This window comes from Manis pentadactyla, chromosome 6, assembly GCF_030020395.1.
Source record: "Manis pentadactyla isolate mManPen7 chromosome 6, mManPen7.hap1, whole genome shotgun sequence".
NCBI classification, from domain to species: domain Eukaryota; kingdom Metazoa; phylum Chordata; class Mammalia; order Pholidota; family Manidae; genus Manis; species Manis pentadactyla.
Window position 1 is genome coordinate 31,314,158 of NC_080024.1, and position 13,896 is coordinate 31,328,053.

At 36.3% G+C, this 13,896-nt stretch overlaps 1 protein-coding gene across 6 annotated transcripts in view; it reads right to left on the minus strand.

Moving 5' to 3' along the window:
- Positions 1-13,896, minus strand: part of PARD3B (par-3 family cell polarity regulator beta) — a 985,497-nt gene that overhangs the window by 447,917 nt on the left and 523,684 nt on the right. For all 6 annotated transcript variants that reach the window (XM_057503666.1, XM_036928150.2, XM_057503667.1 and 3 more), the window contains one exon: positions 2,810-2,898. In XM_057503666.1, coding sequence (XP_057359649.1) covers positions 2,810-2,898 — 89 coding nt within the window. The remainder of the gene's footprint in view (positions 1-2,809; positions 2,899-13,896) is intronic.

Sequence of the window (13,896 nt, forward strand, 5' to 3'; positions counted from 1 at the left end):
TTTTATTTATTTTAAAAGGGGGTAAACAGAAACCCCTCAGTGTTACATATAACCGATGGTGTTATACAGAAAACTCAATATATATACATCTTCATAGAAGATAAACAAACAAAAAAGGCTACATACAAGTATCTGATACATATCTCATAGAGTAAGCTTTTACTAAGATGCAAAAATATGCCATTGATGCTGTTTGTTTAGGCAACCAATCTGTAGAAGTGAGTTCTGGGTCCAATAAGCAGAATATGTGCACATTTATGTATCTTTTACAGGTGAACTGAGAATGGCAAATGTACAGAGTGAAGTGGAGAGGATATTCTAGCAGTGGAAAGAGAAATCGATTGGCAGCTACTTGTGAAAAAAAACAAAAAATGAATTGTGGTGTGAAGGACGAGTACTTTGGTTAACAAAAGGGAAGTGGGAAGATTTCACTAAGGTCAAAATAGCTAACTTTATAGAACTTCCTAAGATGTACTAAAACAAAAGGAAATAGTCACAAAACATTAGGTCCAATTGCATCAAGCAAGTTAAATGTTCTAAGATCCAATTGACAAAATTGATTCATATAATCACTGGGACCAGCTGCTACTACCTATCTATCAGTTTAGGACAAAACAATGGGAGAAGGTACAGAATCAGAGGTTAAAAATGAGCCTGTCATGAATGGCTAATCTGCAAGAACTAGATGAAAAGTGTTTCATTTGGTTCCATCCCAGAGGTTATTGCAATTCTTGAGAGAGGATGCACAGAGCTTCAGGTGGCTGTAGGTCTAATTTTTTCTCACTAGCCAGTGGATAGCATTTTTGAACATGAAGGTTATTCAACTCAATGATAGGCAGCTCCTTTAGGTAAGGGAGAGAGAACTGAGGGCAGGAATGGGGAGGTACTTTGTGCCAGAAGGAAATCATGTTTAACTTACAAAGTTGGAGAGACAGAATATCCTAGTGGTGGTTTTGAGTCACATTTCTGAGTAAATTACATAAACTAAGACCAAAAATATAAATTTCCTCACTTGGACAATGAGGAAATAATAGAATTGTTGGTTTTAAAGAAAAAAAATATACAATATAACACATATACACCATAAAAACAGTATATGGCATATACAATGGGCTCAATAACTATTAGCTATTCATATGATTATTAGAACTTTCTGAGGGAACAACTTAGCTTGTAGATTAAAAGAGAATAATCTATCACAAACTTTTCAATTTTTTTCTCAACTGATTTCTTCAACAGAACCTAAAAAAAAATCCTTCAATACTGTAGGATTGAGGAACAATTTCCTTTGTGATTGGACTGCTGACACAGAGAAGACAATGGGTCATAATACATGGACAGAAAGGATTAAGGTATTAGTTGGTATTCTTTAGGGACTGATATTTAGATGTGTCATATAAATAGTATGAGAGGTGGACTCCAGAGAGAAACCTCCAGGAAGAGTTTGCTGATGATGGCAAAGTCTACTTGATGGTGAAATGTCTTGTTGATGCAAAAGTACTAAGCAAAAATCTAACAAAGAATGTGTTGTTAAACATGGTGGGAGTCACTTAATGCACCTGAATTCAATATACATTGAGTAGTTCCAGTGGGGAAGTTCTGCAAGGAAAAAACAAAGGCCAGTGCTTGAACAGTTCATAATCTAGGGATCAGTTTAAGATAATATTAATAATACTAATAATACATTCATTTAGCATTGTGCTAAGTGCAACTGTCCATAATATATCTCCATAATTTAATCTTCAGAATAATCTATGTGATCATAATACTGATTTTCCACAGGGGGAAAGAAAAATCGTTCTAAGAGATTAAGTAATTAGTCCAAAGTTATACAGGTAGTGTTCAAACTTCGGACTTAATTAAATCAAAGGTTTTGAAACTAAGGAATGGTTTGATAATGCTGTAGTTCAGAAAATTTTATCTGGCAGTGATATGTGGGATTCATTAGAATGAGGAGAGATTGATACTCAAGAGAAGAATTAGTAGGCCACTGCCATAGTCTAACTGAAATGTAACAAAGGCTTGAGCAGTGACTATGGGAAATAAAAATATAGGAACTGGTTCAAGACATTTTGAGATGAGCTCTACAAATAATTTACTTAGCTTCTATGCCACCTGCAAGGAAGTAAGCCCAAAGTCCTGTGCTTGGGCCAAGCTCTGTGGGATATCAGACCCCCCCTGCCACAGAAGAGTACTGACTATGTAGCCTAGCTGTTAGTGGCTTCCAAATGTCTTTCCAATTGTTTCTTCATCATCCCCAAACAGCTAGAACCAATGCCCTCTCCTAGAATTGAAGCTCCAATGCCTTGTTAGCTGTGTATTCCATGCTGTGAAAATCTTTCTCATCCTCCCTGCACCCAAGAGTCTGCACATGCTGGGAGTCTGTTCTCTCTCTACTTTCTGAACTGGACCTCAAACTGATTTTAGCTGATTTCTTCTACAACTGGTGCTCACATGAAGTTTTCTAGCCGTAGTTAGGTAGCACGAAATAAAACACCAAGGAATCTGGGAAGGTGCGCACGACAGGTAACACTGGAGTCAAAGGATTTGGAGACAAGAGTGGTGGATGTAGACTGGGCCTCTAATAATTATTTAATTGTTCTGAATTATAATTCCTTAACCTACTAAAGATGATAGTAAAAAACACATGTAAAAAGACTTTTGATAATTTTAGAATTGGAATAGACTTCACTCAAATATTCTACTTATCTTGATCTTTCCTACAAAATAAAAAGCAACTATGAACTATTAAAGGAACAAATATTAAGTTGAAGTAAATAAAATACTCTTATTCACATAAAGAGAATACCTCAATATATCCTTAGCTTTTGACGATGTCAGTAGATCTGTCTGTACACCATTCATAACTTCTCCATCTTCTAAGTTTTGTGTGGAATCCTGCAGTGAAACAAACTCATAAGCATGTGGATATTATGAATAAAGAATTGAAAACTTGAATAAAGTGTCCCAACATGATAGACTAAATGATGTTACTCCATATATATATATACACACACACACACACACACACACACACACACACACACACACACAGAGTATGCTTTAATTTCTCTGAAGACTGGAAATAGGCATTAATCTTCTCAGTGCTTTCGATGCTCTTTTCTCTGTTGTTTGGTTTCTGAAATACTTGAATGTGTCATTTACACAAGGCAGTATGTTAAGAGCTGTGGAATACATCATTTAGCTTCCTGCTACTCAACTATACGGTTTTGGGACTGAGTGTTTTAAATCAGCATGGAAAAGAGGTACCAAAGGGAAGGTGCTACTGACAGGTGATGATGTATCAGCTTTAATGTACTGTACTTGCTTGAACCCCCCAGTGACACTAAAAATATAAAGAAAGTAAAATCCTTGGTAAAAAAAAAAAAGTTGCCTAGCAAGGTGACCTCTGTCAAAAGCGTAACAGGAATGTTGTAGGGAAAGAAATCTGGAGTCCTTATTTTGTCCTAAGACTTTGATTTTTAGGAGAGACATGAAAATTAACCATTTCATTTCTACAATGGTAAACACTCCTCCACTACAGCGAGGGAAGAGGTCCGAAGAGTCCTGCCCTCCAGGATGGGGAGAGGAGGGTCCGCAGGGCAGAGGAGGGTCCGCAGGGGAGAGGAGGGTCCGCAGGGGAGAGAAGGGACTCCAGAAAGCAAGACTGACTCGGGCTCACGTACGTGAAGCGCCAGATCTCCGTTAGGCTGTGGGGCTGTTTTTTAAGAGTAATTCTGCGGATACACCACTCTTTAGGAGCAGTAACAAATAAGTAGTGTTAGTTACAGACTCAGGTTTCACTGAAACAACAAAACATGTGGAAAAATACCAGTGATCAAAACCACACCTGTAAAAAGAGCATGCTTGGATCTGAAGGTACCATCTCAACCACAAAAAAATGAGTTAACAGGTTGCATATAACAAAGTTAGTCTATGATCCTGACGAAAACAAGACACATAGCCCACAAATCAAGCAGTTTGCCATTGTGAATCGATCTTAAGGAGTGTCAGGTTCTAAGAACAGCAATATTTCACATAGGGCTTGGTGGTTTTGTGTAGGACTTGGCCCACACTGAATTTTGTTTTTTTCTCCTCTCCACAGGGATAAAGGAAAGAAAATCCATAAAGTTAGAAAACACTTTTTAGTTTAAAGCACCAAATCTTAAAAGATGGAATATCTTTGGAAGCTTTTGAATATTCATATTATGATGAAGGACTTAATATATGCTTACAGAGAAAGGGCACAGGGTTGGGAAGGTCACAAAAATACTTAGGTAGACAGCTAAACAAAATATTTGAACTTGTGACTATCACACATGTGGCAACATTTGATGACTGTGTTTATGTCAAAACCACTAATTTTCTTATCTTTTTATCTTTCCACAGAAAAGGGAGCCCTGTCTAGGGGGAGGGGATGTCCATCCCTCTATACATTAAGTGCACCACAAACTGGTTAATTTAATGAATGTTAATGGATAAATGAGGCAAACGGCATTGTATTAATTTCTTTACGCTCTGTAATAAATCATCCCAAAATTAAGTGGATAAAAAAAATAAACATTATCTCCTATAGTTTCTGTGAGCCAAGAAATTTAGAGGTAACTTTTCTGGGGGGACCCCCTCGTGACATTGCAGTCAAGATGTCCTCAGGGCTGCAGCTACAATGGGGCTTTCAGACCCACTATTTTCTTTTTTTAATAAAAGCTTTATTAAGATATAAATCTCATTACATTAAATAAACCTTTTAAAAAGTGAAATTCAATCTCTTTTAGCTTTTTGACAGAGTTTTGCAACCATCACCACTAATTTTAGAATAATTTAAAACCTCCAAAAGAAACTCCATGCCCATTAGCCACCACTCCCCATTCTCCCTGATGGCCAGAGGCCCTGGGCAATCATTAACCTACTTTCTGTCTCTAAGAATTTACCTGTTCTGAAAATTTTTTATAAACAAAATCATAAAATATGTGGCTTCTATCACTTAGCATGATGTTCTCAAAGCTCATCTATATGGTAGCATCTATCAGTATTTCATTCCATTTTATGGCCAGATAATATTCCATCATATGGATATATCATTATTTTGTTTACCCATTCATGGGTAACAAACACCCATCATGGGATTCTGGCTTGAGTCCACCACTGCTGATTATAAATAATGCTGCTATGAACATTTGAAATAATGTTCAATTGTGATATAATGTTGCTAATAATGAGTAGGTTTTATGGGGGCATGTTTTCAATTATTCTCTTGGGTATATACTCAGGAATGAAATTCTTGGGTTATATGGTAACTCTGCATTTTAACATTTTAAGGAACTGCTATACTATTTCCAAAGTGTCTGTACAATTTTACATTCCCATCAGCAATATATGAGGGTGCCAATTTCTCTGAATCCTTTCATTATTGTACTTGCTATTTTTCTTAAAAAAAAAATTAACAGTCATAGCTGGTGTGAAGTGGTTTTGTTTTGAATATCCCTAATAATTAATGATTTGCATTTCCCTAATGACTGAGGCTGAGCATCTTTTCATATGATTATTGGACATGTGTGTATCTTTGGAGAAATGCTTGTCTTCTCATTATTGTGTTGTAACAAGTCTTTAAATATTCTGTATACAAATGCCTTAGATATATGATTTGCAAATATTTTCTCCCATCCTATGGGCTATGTTTCAGTCTGTGATGTACTCTTTGAAGCACAAAAGTTTTTGCTTTTAATGAAGTTATCTATGTTTTTGTTGTTGCTTGTGTTTTTTGGTGTCGTATCTAAGAAACATTGCCTACTATAAGGTCACCAAGATTTACTCCTATATTTTGTTCTAAGAGTTTTATAGTGTTAGCTGTTCTATCTAGGTCTATTACCATTTTGAGGTACTTTTTGCATATGGTGTATTCATTCTTTGCATGTGGATATCTAGTTAGGTATCCACATATATTATTTCCCCATTGAGTAGTCTTACACCTTTATAAAAAATGAATTGACCAAAAATATAAGGATTTATTTCTGGACTCTTAACTGTAGTCTATTGATCTGAGTTTTTATCATGAAGCCAGTACTACATGATCTTGATTATTGTAGCTTTCTACTAAGTTTTGAAATCAGGGAATGAGAGTTCTTCAAATTTGTTCTTTTTTAAGTTTGTTTTACTTATTCTGGGTCCTTTGCATTTGCGTATGAATTTTAGAATCAGAGCATTAATTTCTGCAAAAGAAAAGCTAGCTGGGTTTAGATGAGGATTGTACTGAATCTGTAAATCAATTTAGACAGTATTTATTACTGTCTTAATATAAAGCCTTCTAATCCATGAACAGTTAACAATGGCAGTTAATTAAAATAAATATTCTTTTTGGATTTGTGTTTCTGCATGGATATACAACCTCAAGATATCAAAGAAAAAAACTGGGATATTTATTTTAAAATTTTCATTATTTTTGCCTCTTTGCTCCCTACTCCAAGTGGAATTTTCTCATTTATCCCTTGCAAGGTAAGGCAGTAGCAAGTTTCCTCATTCAAATTAACATTCTGTCAGGTTAAAAGGACTTGTTTTCTAGTTCTAGTTAGATGGTAAGTAAAGGTTCTATTTATGTCAACATTGTACTTAGTGCTCGAAGTTATATAGTAACATCAATTAGAATTTGAAAGCAATATTGGACCAGTTGCAATGTGATAATCTACTTAAGGGCAATTCTGAACTGAGTACGGTTTTACAGCAGTCATGGCAATAACTACAGACAAAAAAGAACACACACATTCACAGATGTATTATTTCTAAGAAGAAAGCTACTATTTTAAAGGTAATAATGAAACTGCTTTGCAAAAGCTATCAAAAAAGGCAGTAACTACAGTTTATCATCTCAACTAATGGGCAGTGCTTGTCACTTGCCAAAATCATTTCTGTATGGTGCAGTAACAATTCTTTGATATTCTCTAGAGATGGGGCAGGCAGACAGTTGCTTAGGACATCCTACAAGGACAGAAAACTGATTCCAAACTGCCTTCAGCAGCACTGTGGCAACACAGTGCTTCGAGACTTATAGACAAGGGCAGCTTATTTCTTCACAGGGTACATAAAATCACTTTTTCCAAAAATCACAAAATAATTGACAAGCAATAATTTAACAGCACTCCAGCTTTTATATTCTGGTGATATGAATGGTGAAATGAAGAGTCACGAAATCACACATATCTAAAAATGGAAACAGTATTTTTTCTCAGAGCTTATTTAAATAACTTTGAGAAAAATATGTAAAATCATGACTTTTAAATTTGGAAATAAAAGGGCAAAAATAATCTGATTATGAAGAACAAGAAGTATAAACAACTGAACAGCCACTTTATTTCTTCAACTTTAGATATGAGATACATTAATTTTGTAATTTCAAATCCTCAAACTTGCCTCTGGAGGACACACAGTTTGGGAAGCTCTTTTTTATATTTATATATATTTTTATTTTATATATTTTATATATTTTTATATATTTTATATTAAATTATTATAATTTTTATTTTTAATATTAACTAAAAATGAGAGGGATGTGGTCAGCTGCACAGTCTATTTATTTATAGAATATAAAGGTATAAAGCTATTTCTAAATGTATTTTCTCTCCTCTTTTTGCCCACATTACAATCCTTTGCTCTCTAATCGAGTTCAGCAGGAGGTCATGCCTTACCAAGTAGGCAGAGACCTTTGAGAAGCTTGTTCTTTACCTCTTTCATCAGAGCAGAGAACATATCATATGTGGCTCTCACAACAGACAAGTTTAATTACTACAATTTTTAAAAAGCAAGTATTTTTAGCAACACTTTCAGGATCACAGGAGCATTTCTGACAGCCAGAATGAGTTGGATTTAAACATCACTGCACTATTTTTAGCTTTAAAATCAACACTTACATAAATATTCCCAAACCAATTAGCAGCAGCTGGAAAGTAAAGGTGTTTACATTTAGTTAGCACCAGTGCGAGCAAGTGCGAGCCCTCGCAGGCTGCACGGGAGGGACCACGCGCAGGCGGCCCCTGCACGCCACGGCCACCACGGAGCTGGCACCAGGCTATCATTTCATATTTCTCAGTTGGTGTAAGTTCCTGATTTCCTCCAGAAAAGTGTATTCATTATGTAGCCTCATTAAGATACTCATCTCCAAATAAACTTAACAGTCTTAATAAAACTTTTTGGAAGAAAATTGCTACCCTAATTCTCACTGGTTTTCCCTAGTTGACCATAGCTATAAAACAATTTAAAACAGTTGAACAGTACAGTTTTTCATCTCTCAGATAAGAACTAAAATATCTGTTCCATTATCAATAGACGTCTGCCTTTGTCTTGTAGCTGAAAATACACGGCTTTGATTTCTTTTCCCCTCAATACATTTTAGCCACATTTGAAGCCACTTGCCCACGAAATTTTAGCTGCAATTGAGTTATGTTTCAAAAGTTCAGGTGCATATTATAACAAGACTTGCATTTTGGAAAGTCAACTGCAAGTTTCTTTTGAAATTACGTATGGGTTTTAGAATGAGAGTAACAGAAAAATTATATAGAGAAGATTCGAATGTTGGGTTATGTGCCTGGTATTCATACATAAACATAATGTAAATTTTTAAATTAAAATTCTGGGTATTATTTCAGGATATGCATTTTTACTTTTTAGAACAGGAGTATCTGTGCTGAAGTAAAAAATAGTTATATTTGATAAGCACACATATGAAATGAATATACATTTAAGGTGGTTAAGCACTATTATTCAAGCTTGACCTAATAGATGTTTTTCATGCCCTAGGAGATAACTTACCATGGGAAGTTTTTCAACTGGTTTCATAGATATTACCCCAAATGTTTTAGTACTAGCAATTCAATAGGTCCATAATTTATTTTAAAATATCATATAAAAATATGAAAACAGGCTATTTTAAAATAAATTATATATAGAAAGTATATTATGTAAATAGTAAATAAATATATCCTATATAATACATATCAGATTGCTTATCCATATATGTAGAAATTGGCAAGACTACTAGAGATTTGAAAAGTGCTAAGTTATAAATCTCTGAAGAAAAAGGGCTTTATTTTATTTATTTTACTTTTAACAGAGGTCCTCAAACTTTAGTATAAATCAGAATTTCCTGGAACCAGAATTTTCTGGTTCACTGGGCCCACCAGAGATTCTGATGCAGTAGGCTTAGGATCAGGCCTGTGAATATGCATTTCTAACAAGTTCCCCGCGATGCTAATCAAGGAACCACGCTTTGGAAAACACTGCCGCACAGTAACTGGTGCACACCTCCAGACATCCTCAACAGTGTTAACGAAGCCCTGGGAAGAATGCTGCTGATGAACTCATCTAGTCCACTCATTTTATACCTAAGGAAACTGAGACCCACAAAGTGAGGCGACCACCCTGTCTTGCTTACAGTGGTGATGATCACAACGCCAGGAAGCAGGAATCTCACTTCCATGCAGTGCTCTTTCTGTGTACCATGGTAAATCATTGCTAACTTAAGGAATACTGACCTTATTATTTATTTTATGGGTCCTTTTTTTCTTCCTTGACATTAACAAAAAGTATAACATGTCTTGGATATACTTTACCTTCCTTTCAAAGATCTCAAAACATTTCACATATAACTAGATGCATATTCATGACAACCCTAAATAATTTCTTGGCATTCCTATTTCTATTTTATCCATGGACATATTCATGGACAAAAAGATTCATGTCTTGTCCAAGGTGAAAATGAAGTTCAAAGAAAGAACAAAGATTACTTAGGACCTATGTCTCCTAAGATTGAGGTTTACATGCAAGTATGCGAAGTATTATTTATCTTGCAATGTTTCTTAGCTACTGATTTTTGGCAGATAGGGTAAGGAACCAATGTCAGATCACGAAACATTAAAAGAAATGGTTTACGTGAAAAAAACTGTAGTGTTTCGTTATTCCAGACATTGAGCCTTAATAATTGGACTTTCTAAATTAGGTGTTATTTTTTTGAAATACAAATAATTAGACCATAAATAATCTAGCCCCAAACCTGGGCTTGTGTGGTATGTGCACACTGCTAAGATACAGGGTAAGTTGAATGCATATGGAGTAAAACTGGACTAGGTTTAACTAATTCTGGACCTTGTAAAATACGCTACCCATCAGCAGTCTTCCAGTTGACTGCTTCACAGGGATCATGCCGTTGTGGGTGGTACGCTGCACAGGCCACATTCCACTGACTCTCAGCACACTCGGACTTTCCGCACACACCTTCTCTTTGTTTGTACCTAAGAGATACTGCATGTTTTAATAGGTTTAATAAAACCAAATTTTAAAGGGAGAAACCAAGATTTGGTGGGAATTCTATCTCTGGCCTAAGATAAAGGAGACACAGGTTCCAATGAAAGTTCTCTCATCACTTTGCCTGAGGACCAGACAGCTGGTATCTCCTGGCCCTCTGTTTCATTATCTGTAGAATGGGGACAAGATTTCTATTTCCATTCCAGCTATAAAATGTTCCAGGACTTAGTGATAGGACACCAAATAGTAAGACAAGGTAAGCCCTCACTGCAGAAACACTTACAAAAATTTTTCAAGAGATCAATTAAGGGATGATTATTCATTTGAACAAATATTTTCTTGGAAAGCTTCCCTTGAGTAGCAAACTCTCCCAGCAATATATAATTTTATTCTTTCTTAACATAACTGAATTTAAATAACTTTTCTAGGAACAAATCTCTAGCCTGAGGGAAAGTGTACTTGAAATAAAACTGTCCCTCATACCTCATTAGCTTTCTTTTTATTTTCTATGATCTTTTTTTGAGATATTTCCTTTCCTTATTGCTAATAATTAGCACAGTTGGAATTCAGTGTGAAGGTTTCCCTATAATTTGATTTAGATTTTAGAACACAAATGTTTTTTAATAAGTTTTTCAAAATATATACCCTTTCCATATTTTACCTGCTGGGGTCTCTTTGTGTGTTTTTGGTAGACATGTGTAAAGTGGTCTTCACTAAACCTGACACCAGACAGTCAAAACACAGCTGGGAGTTTAAGGAAAGGTGAGGGAGGTGGGCAAATTCTGTTTTGTTTGAGCGTCCTGAGTGGACCAGACACAATGACAAATCTCATCTAGGTATCAAAAATGAATATCATTACTGATGTCAAGATCAGCAGCATCTGCTCAGCTGATCTTTCAACCTAAGACCCACACCAGTGGGTGAGTTGTTTCCCAAGTAAACATGTTCAATGAAAGGCTGCTTTAAAATCCTTAGAAGTTCAAAGTTCAACAAGGCAATTCTGCAGCCCTGATTTTAATGTCCACTATTTCTTACTCATACTCAGATAAAATTTGCTAAAAAGAAAAGTGGAAAACACATTTTTTTTTTCAAATGCAAGACTGACACAAACATTGATAATGACTACTTCGATTTATAACTGGACTGTTTCCCCCACCTTGTAACAGCTAATTTTCTCTAGCTCTCTGTATTATTAAATACTTCAAAACCGCTTGAGCCCAATGATGAGGTGCACCAAGATCATGCTGTTTGTTAATGAAAGGGATTAGATATTGAACAACACAGTCCACTTTCCCATAAGGGTCTGCTTCAAATCATGCTCCTACCATAAAACATATGATCAAAGGTATTGTAAACATCTGCTTCTCTTCCATTTAATCTCTCTATTTAAACTACCCCATCTTCTCAAATAAGAAGAGAGGTCTGTCAAAATGGACAGTTTGATGGCACTAGGGCCTCATGTGTAACTTACAAACCATCGCCTAAAGCTGGTAAATATAAAAAGACATGAGGAAGTCAGGATAATGCAGCGATTACAAAAATTTCTAACTTAACCATTTTCATTTCACTAACTGAAATATATTTCAATCAAGTTTGACTCTCGTAAATGTACCACATGCATTTAAGTGAAGCTGTATAAATTCCAGGTTTGGTTAGGAGAGTGTAAAGATAAAAGGACACATTATTACAAGGAATACTTTTTATTTGTAAGGGCATTTCCCTCATGCTGGCAGAGGCACATCCCTGCTGGTCTTTACTGTGAAAACTGGTCTTTCACTATGAAAATGGGCTGAGAAAAATTTGAATCCACAGACCAAATCCATGAGGACTTGTTTTAGGGAGGGGAAAAAAGGCACAGGGATTACTTGTATGCTTAGCTTGGTAGTACCTTTCAAAAAATTATCAAAATACAGGAGGCCAAAAGTGTATGAAAAAAGCCTTTATAATTATCAGATGGAGAACCCAGTTTAAAACTCATCTTTGTTCAAGAATAAGGCATGTTCAAGGACTTTTAAAAAGCCCTTCCTATTGCCTGCAGTCTGTAGGCATTCCACTCCCTTCTCCTCCAGCCCCAAATTGCCCTCACCCTGCCATGTGTGTGCACTTGTTTCTCTCCTGTCACCTCCATTTACCTTCCCACACAGTCATTTTGCCATTCACTTTATCATTCTTGCATTTCACTTCATGACACCTTTATTGGAAGCCTCTGGTTTCAAAACCCATTTCACGCACTTACTTTATAAGACCTACTGAAAATAGACAATTTGGGGAAGGATTTTTTCAGACAACCGAAGATACACTTGAAGCGATCCTTACCAGGACCTAGGTAAGAATGAAGAACAGCAGGAGAGGCAAAAGTACTGCATGGTGTAAAGAAGTGGGGTGACCAAGAGCCGGCTGCACTGTCTCGGGTTTTAACAGCATGTGTACGCAGCTTTAAGTAAGGTGCAGAGGTCTGAACTGCAGAGAACAGCTGTAGTCAGTGGTAGCAGTCTCCAAGGTTTGTTTTCGTATGTGTTTTTTAGGTATAGAAATACAACAGAGAGTTGCAAGAGATTCAGCAGAGGTATAGCCAAAGTCAGGCCACAGCACTTTCTGATCCTGTGAGGAAGCCCCTGTGCATTTCTATGCAAATACAAATGTTTTCTACTTAACTATTTACAGTGGCTGAGAGCTGATGGGAAGCACAGCTCTACTGAGATCTCAGTGGCTGATATTAATAGCTAAGAGACAAGCTCCATGAGGGCAGTGGTTTCTGGGTCACTCATATGTATATCCCCAAAGTCTGGAATGATGTTTGGCATGGAGTAGATGCTCAACAAATGTCTGGACACAGCAGATGTCTAGAACACCACTGGCTTGCCTGGCAAACATCCATCCATTCCTTAACAGAATGGGCACTTTCTCCTCGGGCCACTTCTTTGCCTCACAAAAGCTCTAGAATGACATTCACCTCCAGGTAGGCAAGGATTCCCTTGCAGGTCTGTCTCTCTTGCTTGATTTCAACATACTTGAAGTCGGGAATGTGTCTTTTCTATCTTTGTATACCTATCACAGAGCACAGGCCTCAAAATGATAACTATTCTGCTTCAGAGGTATTCACAAGATAAAGAAACCCTTTCCCTCAAAGGCTCTTAGGTAACGTTTCATAGAAAATGTATTCCAAAAGTTATGAGCCCACTGCAATGTGCAGAATCTTAGGCTACACTCTATAGGGGGAATTTAAAGATGAATGTAATTCTATCTTTGCATTCAAAGCTGCAAGCTAGCTGGAACCATTGCCAGGGGCATCTCTGGCAAGATAATTTAAAGTAGAATTGAAAGCTAATCTTTATTTATGGATTGAAATAATTGAAGTAAAAGAATGCACCAATTTGTGCCTGGCTGGTTATGTTTCCTTATATATGCTTTTATATTTTATTTATTATACTGTAATTTAAAATGACTTTCATTATTCATAAAATATATCGAAACCAATATTTAAAACCATCTAAGTTCCACGGTTGCTGGAAGCTTGAGTGAGTCAGGCTCTTGTCAGCTGGGAAAGGAACCCTGCCTGCTGAAACCTCCACATCCTGAACCTCCAGAGTATTGGGCATGGCGGGG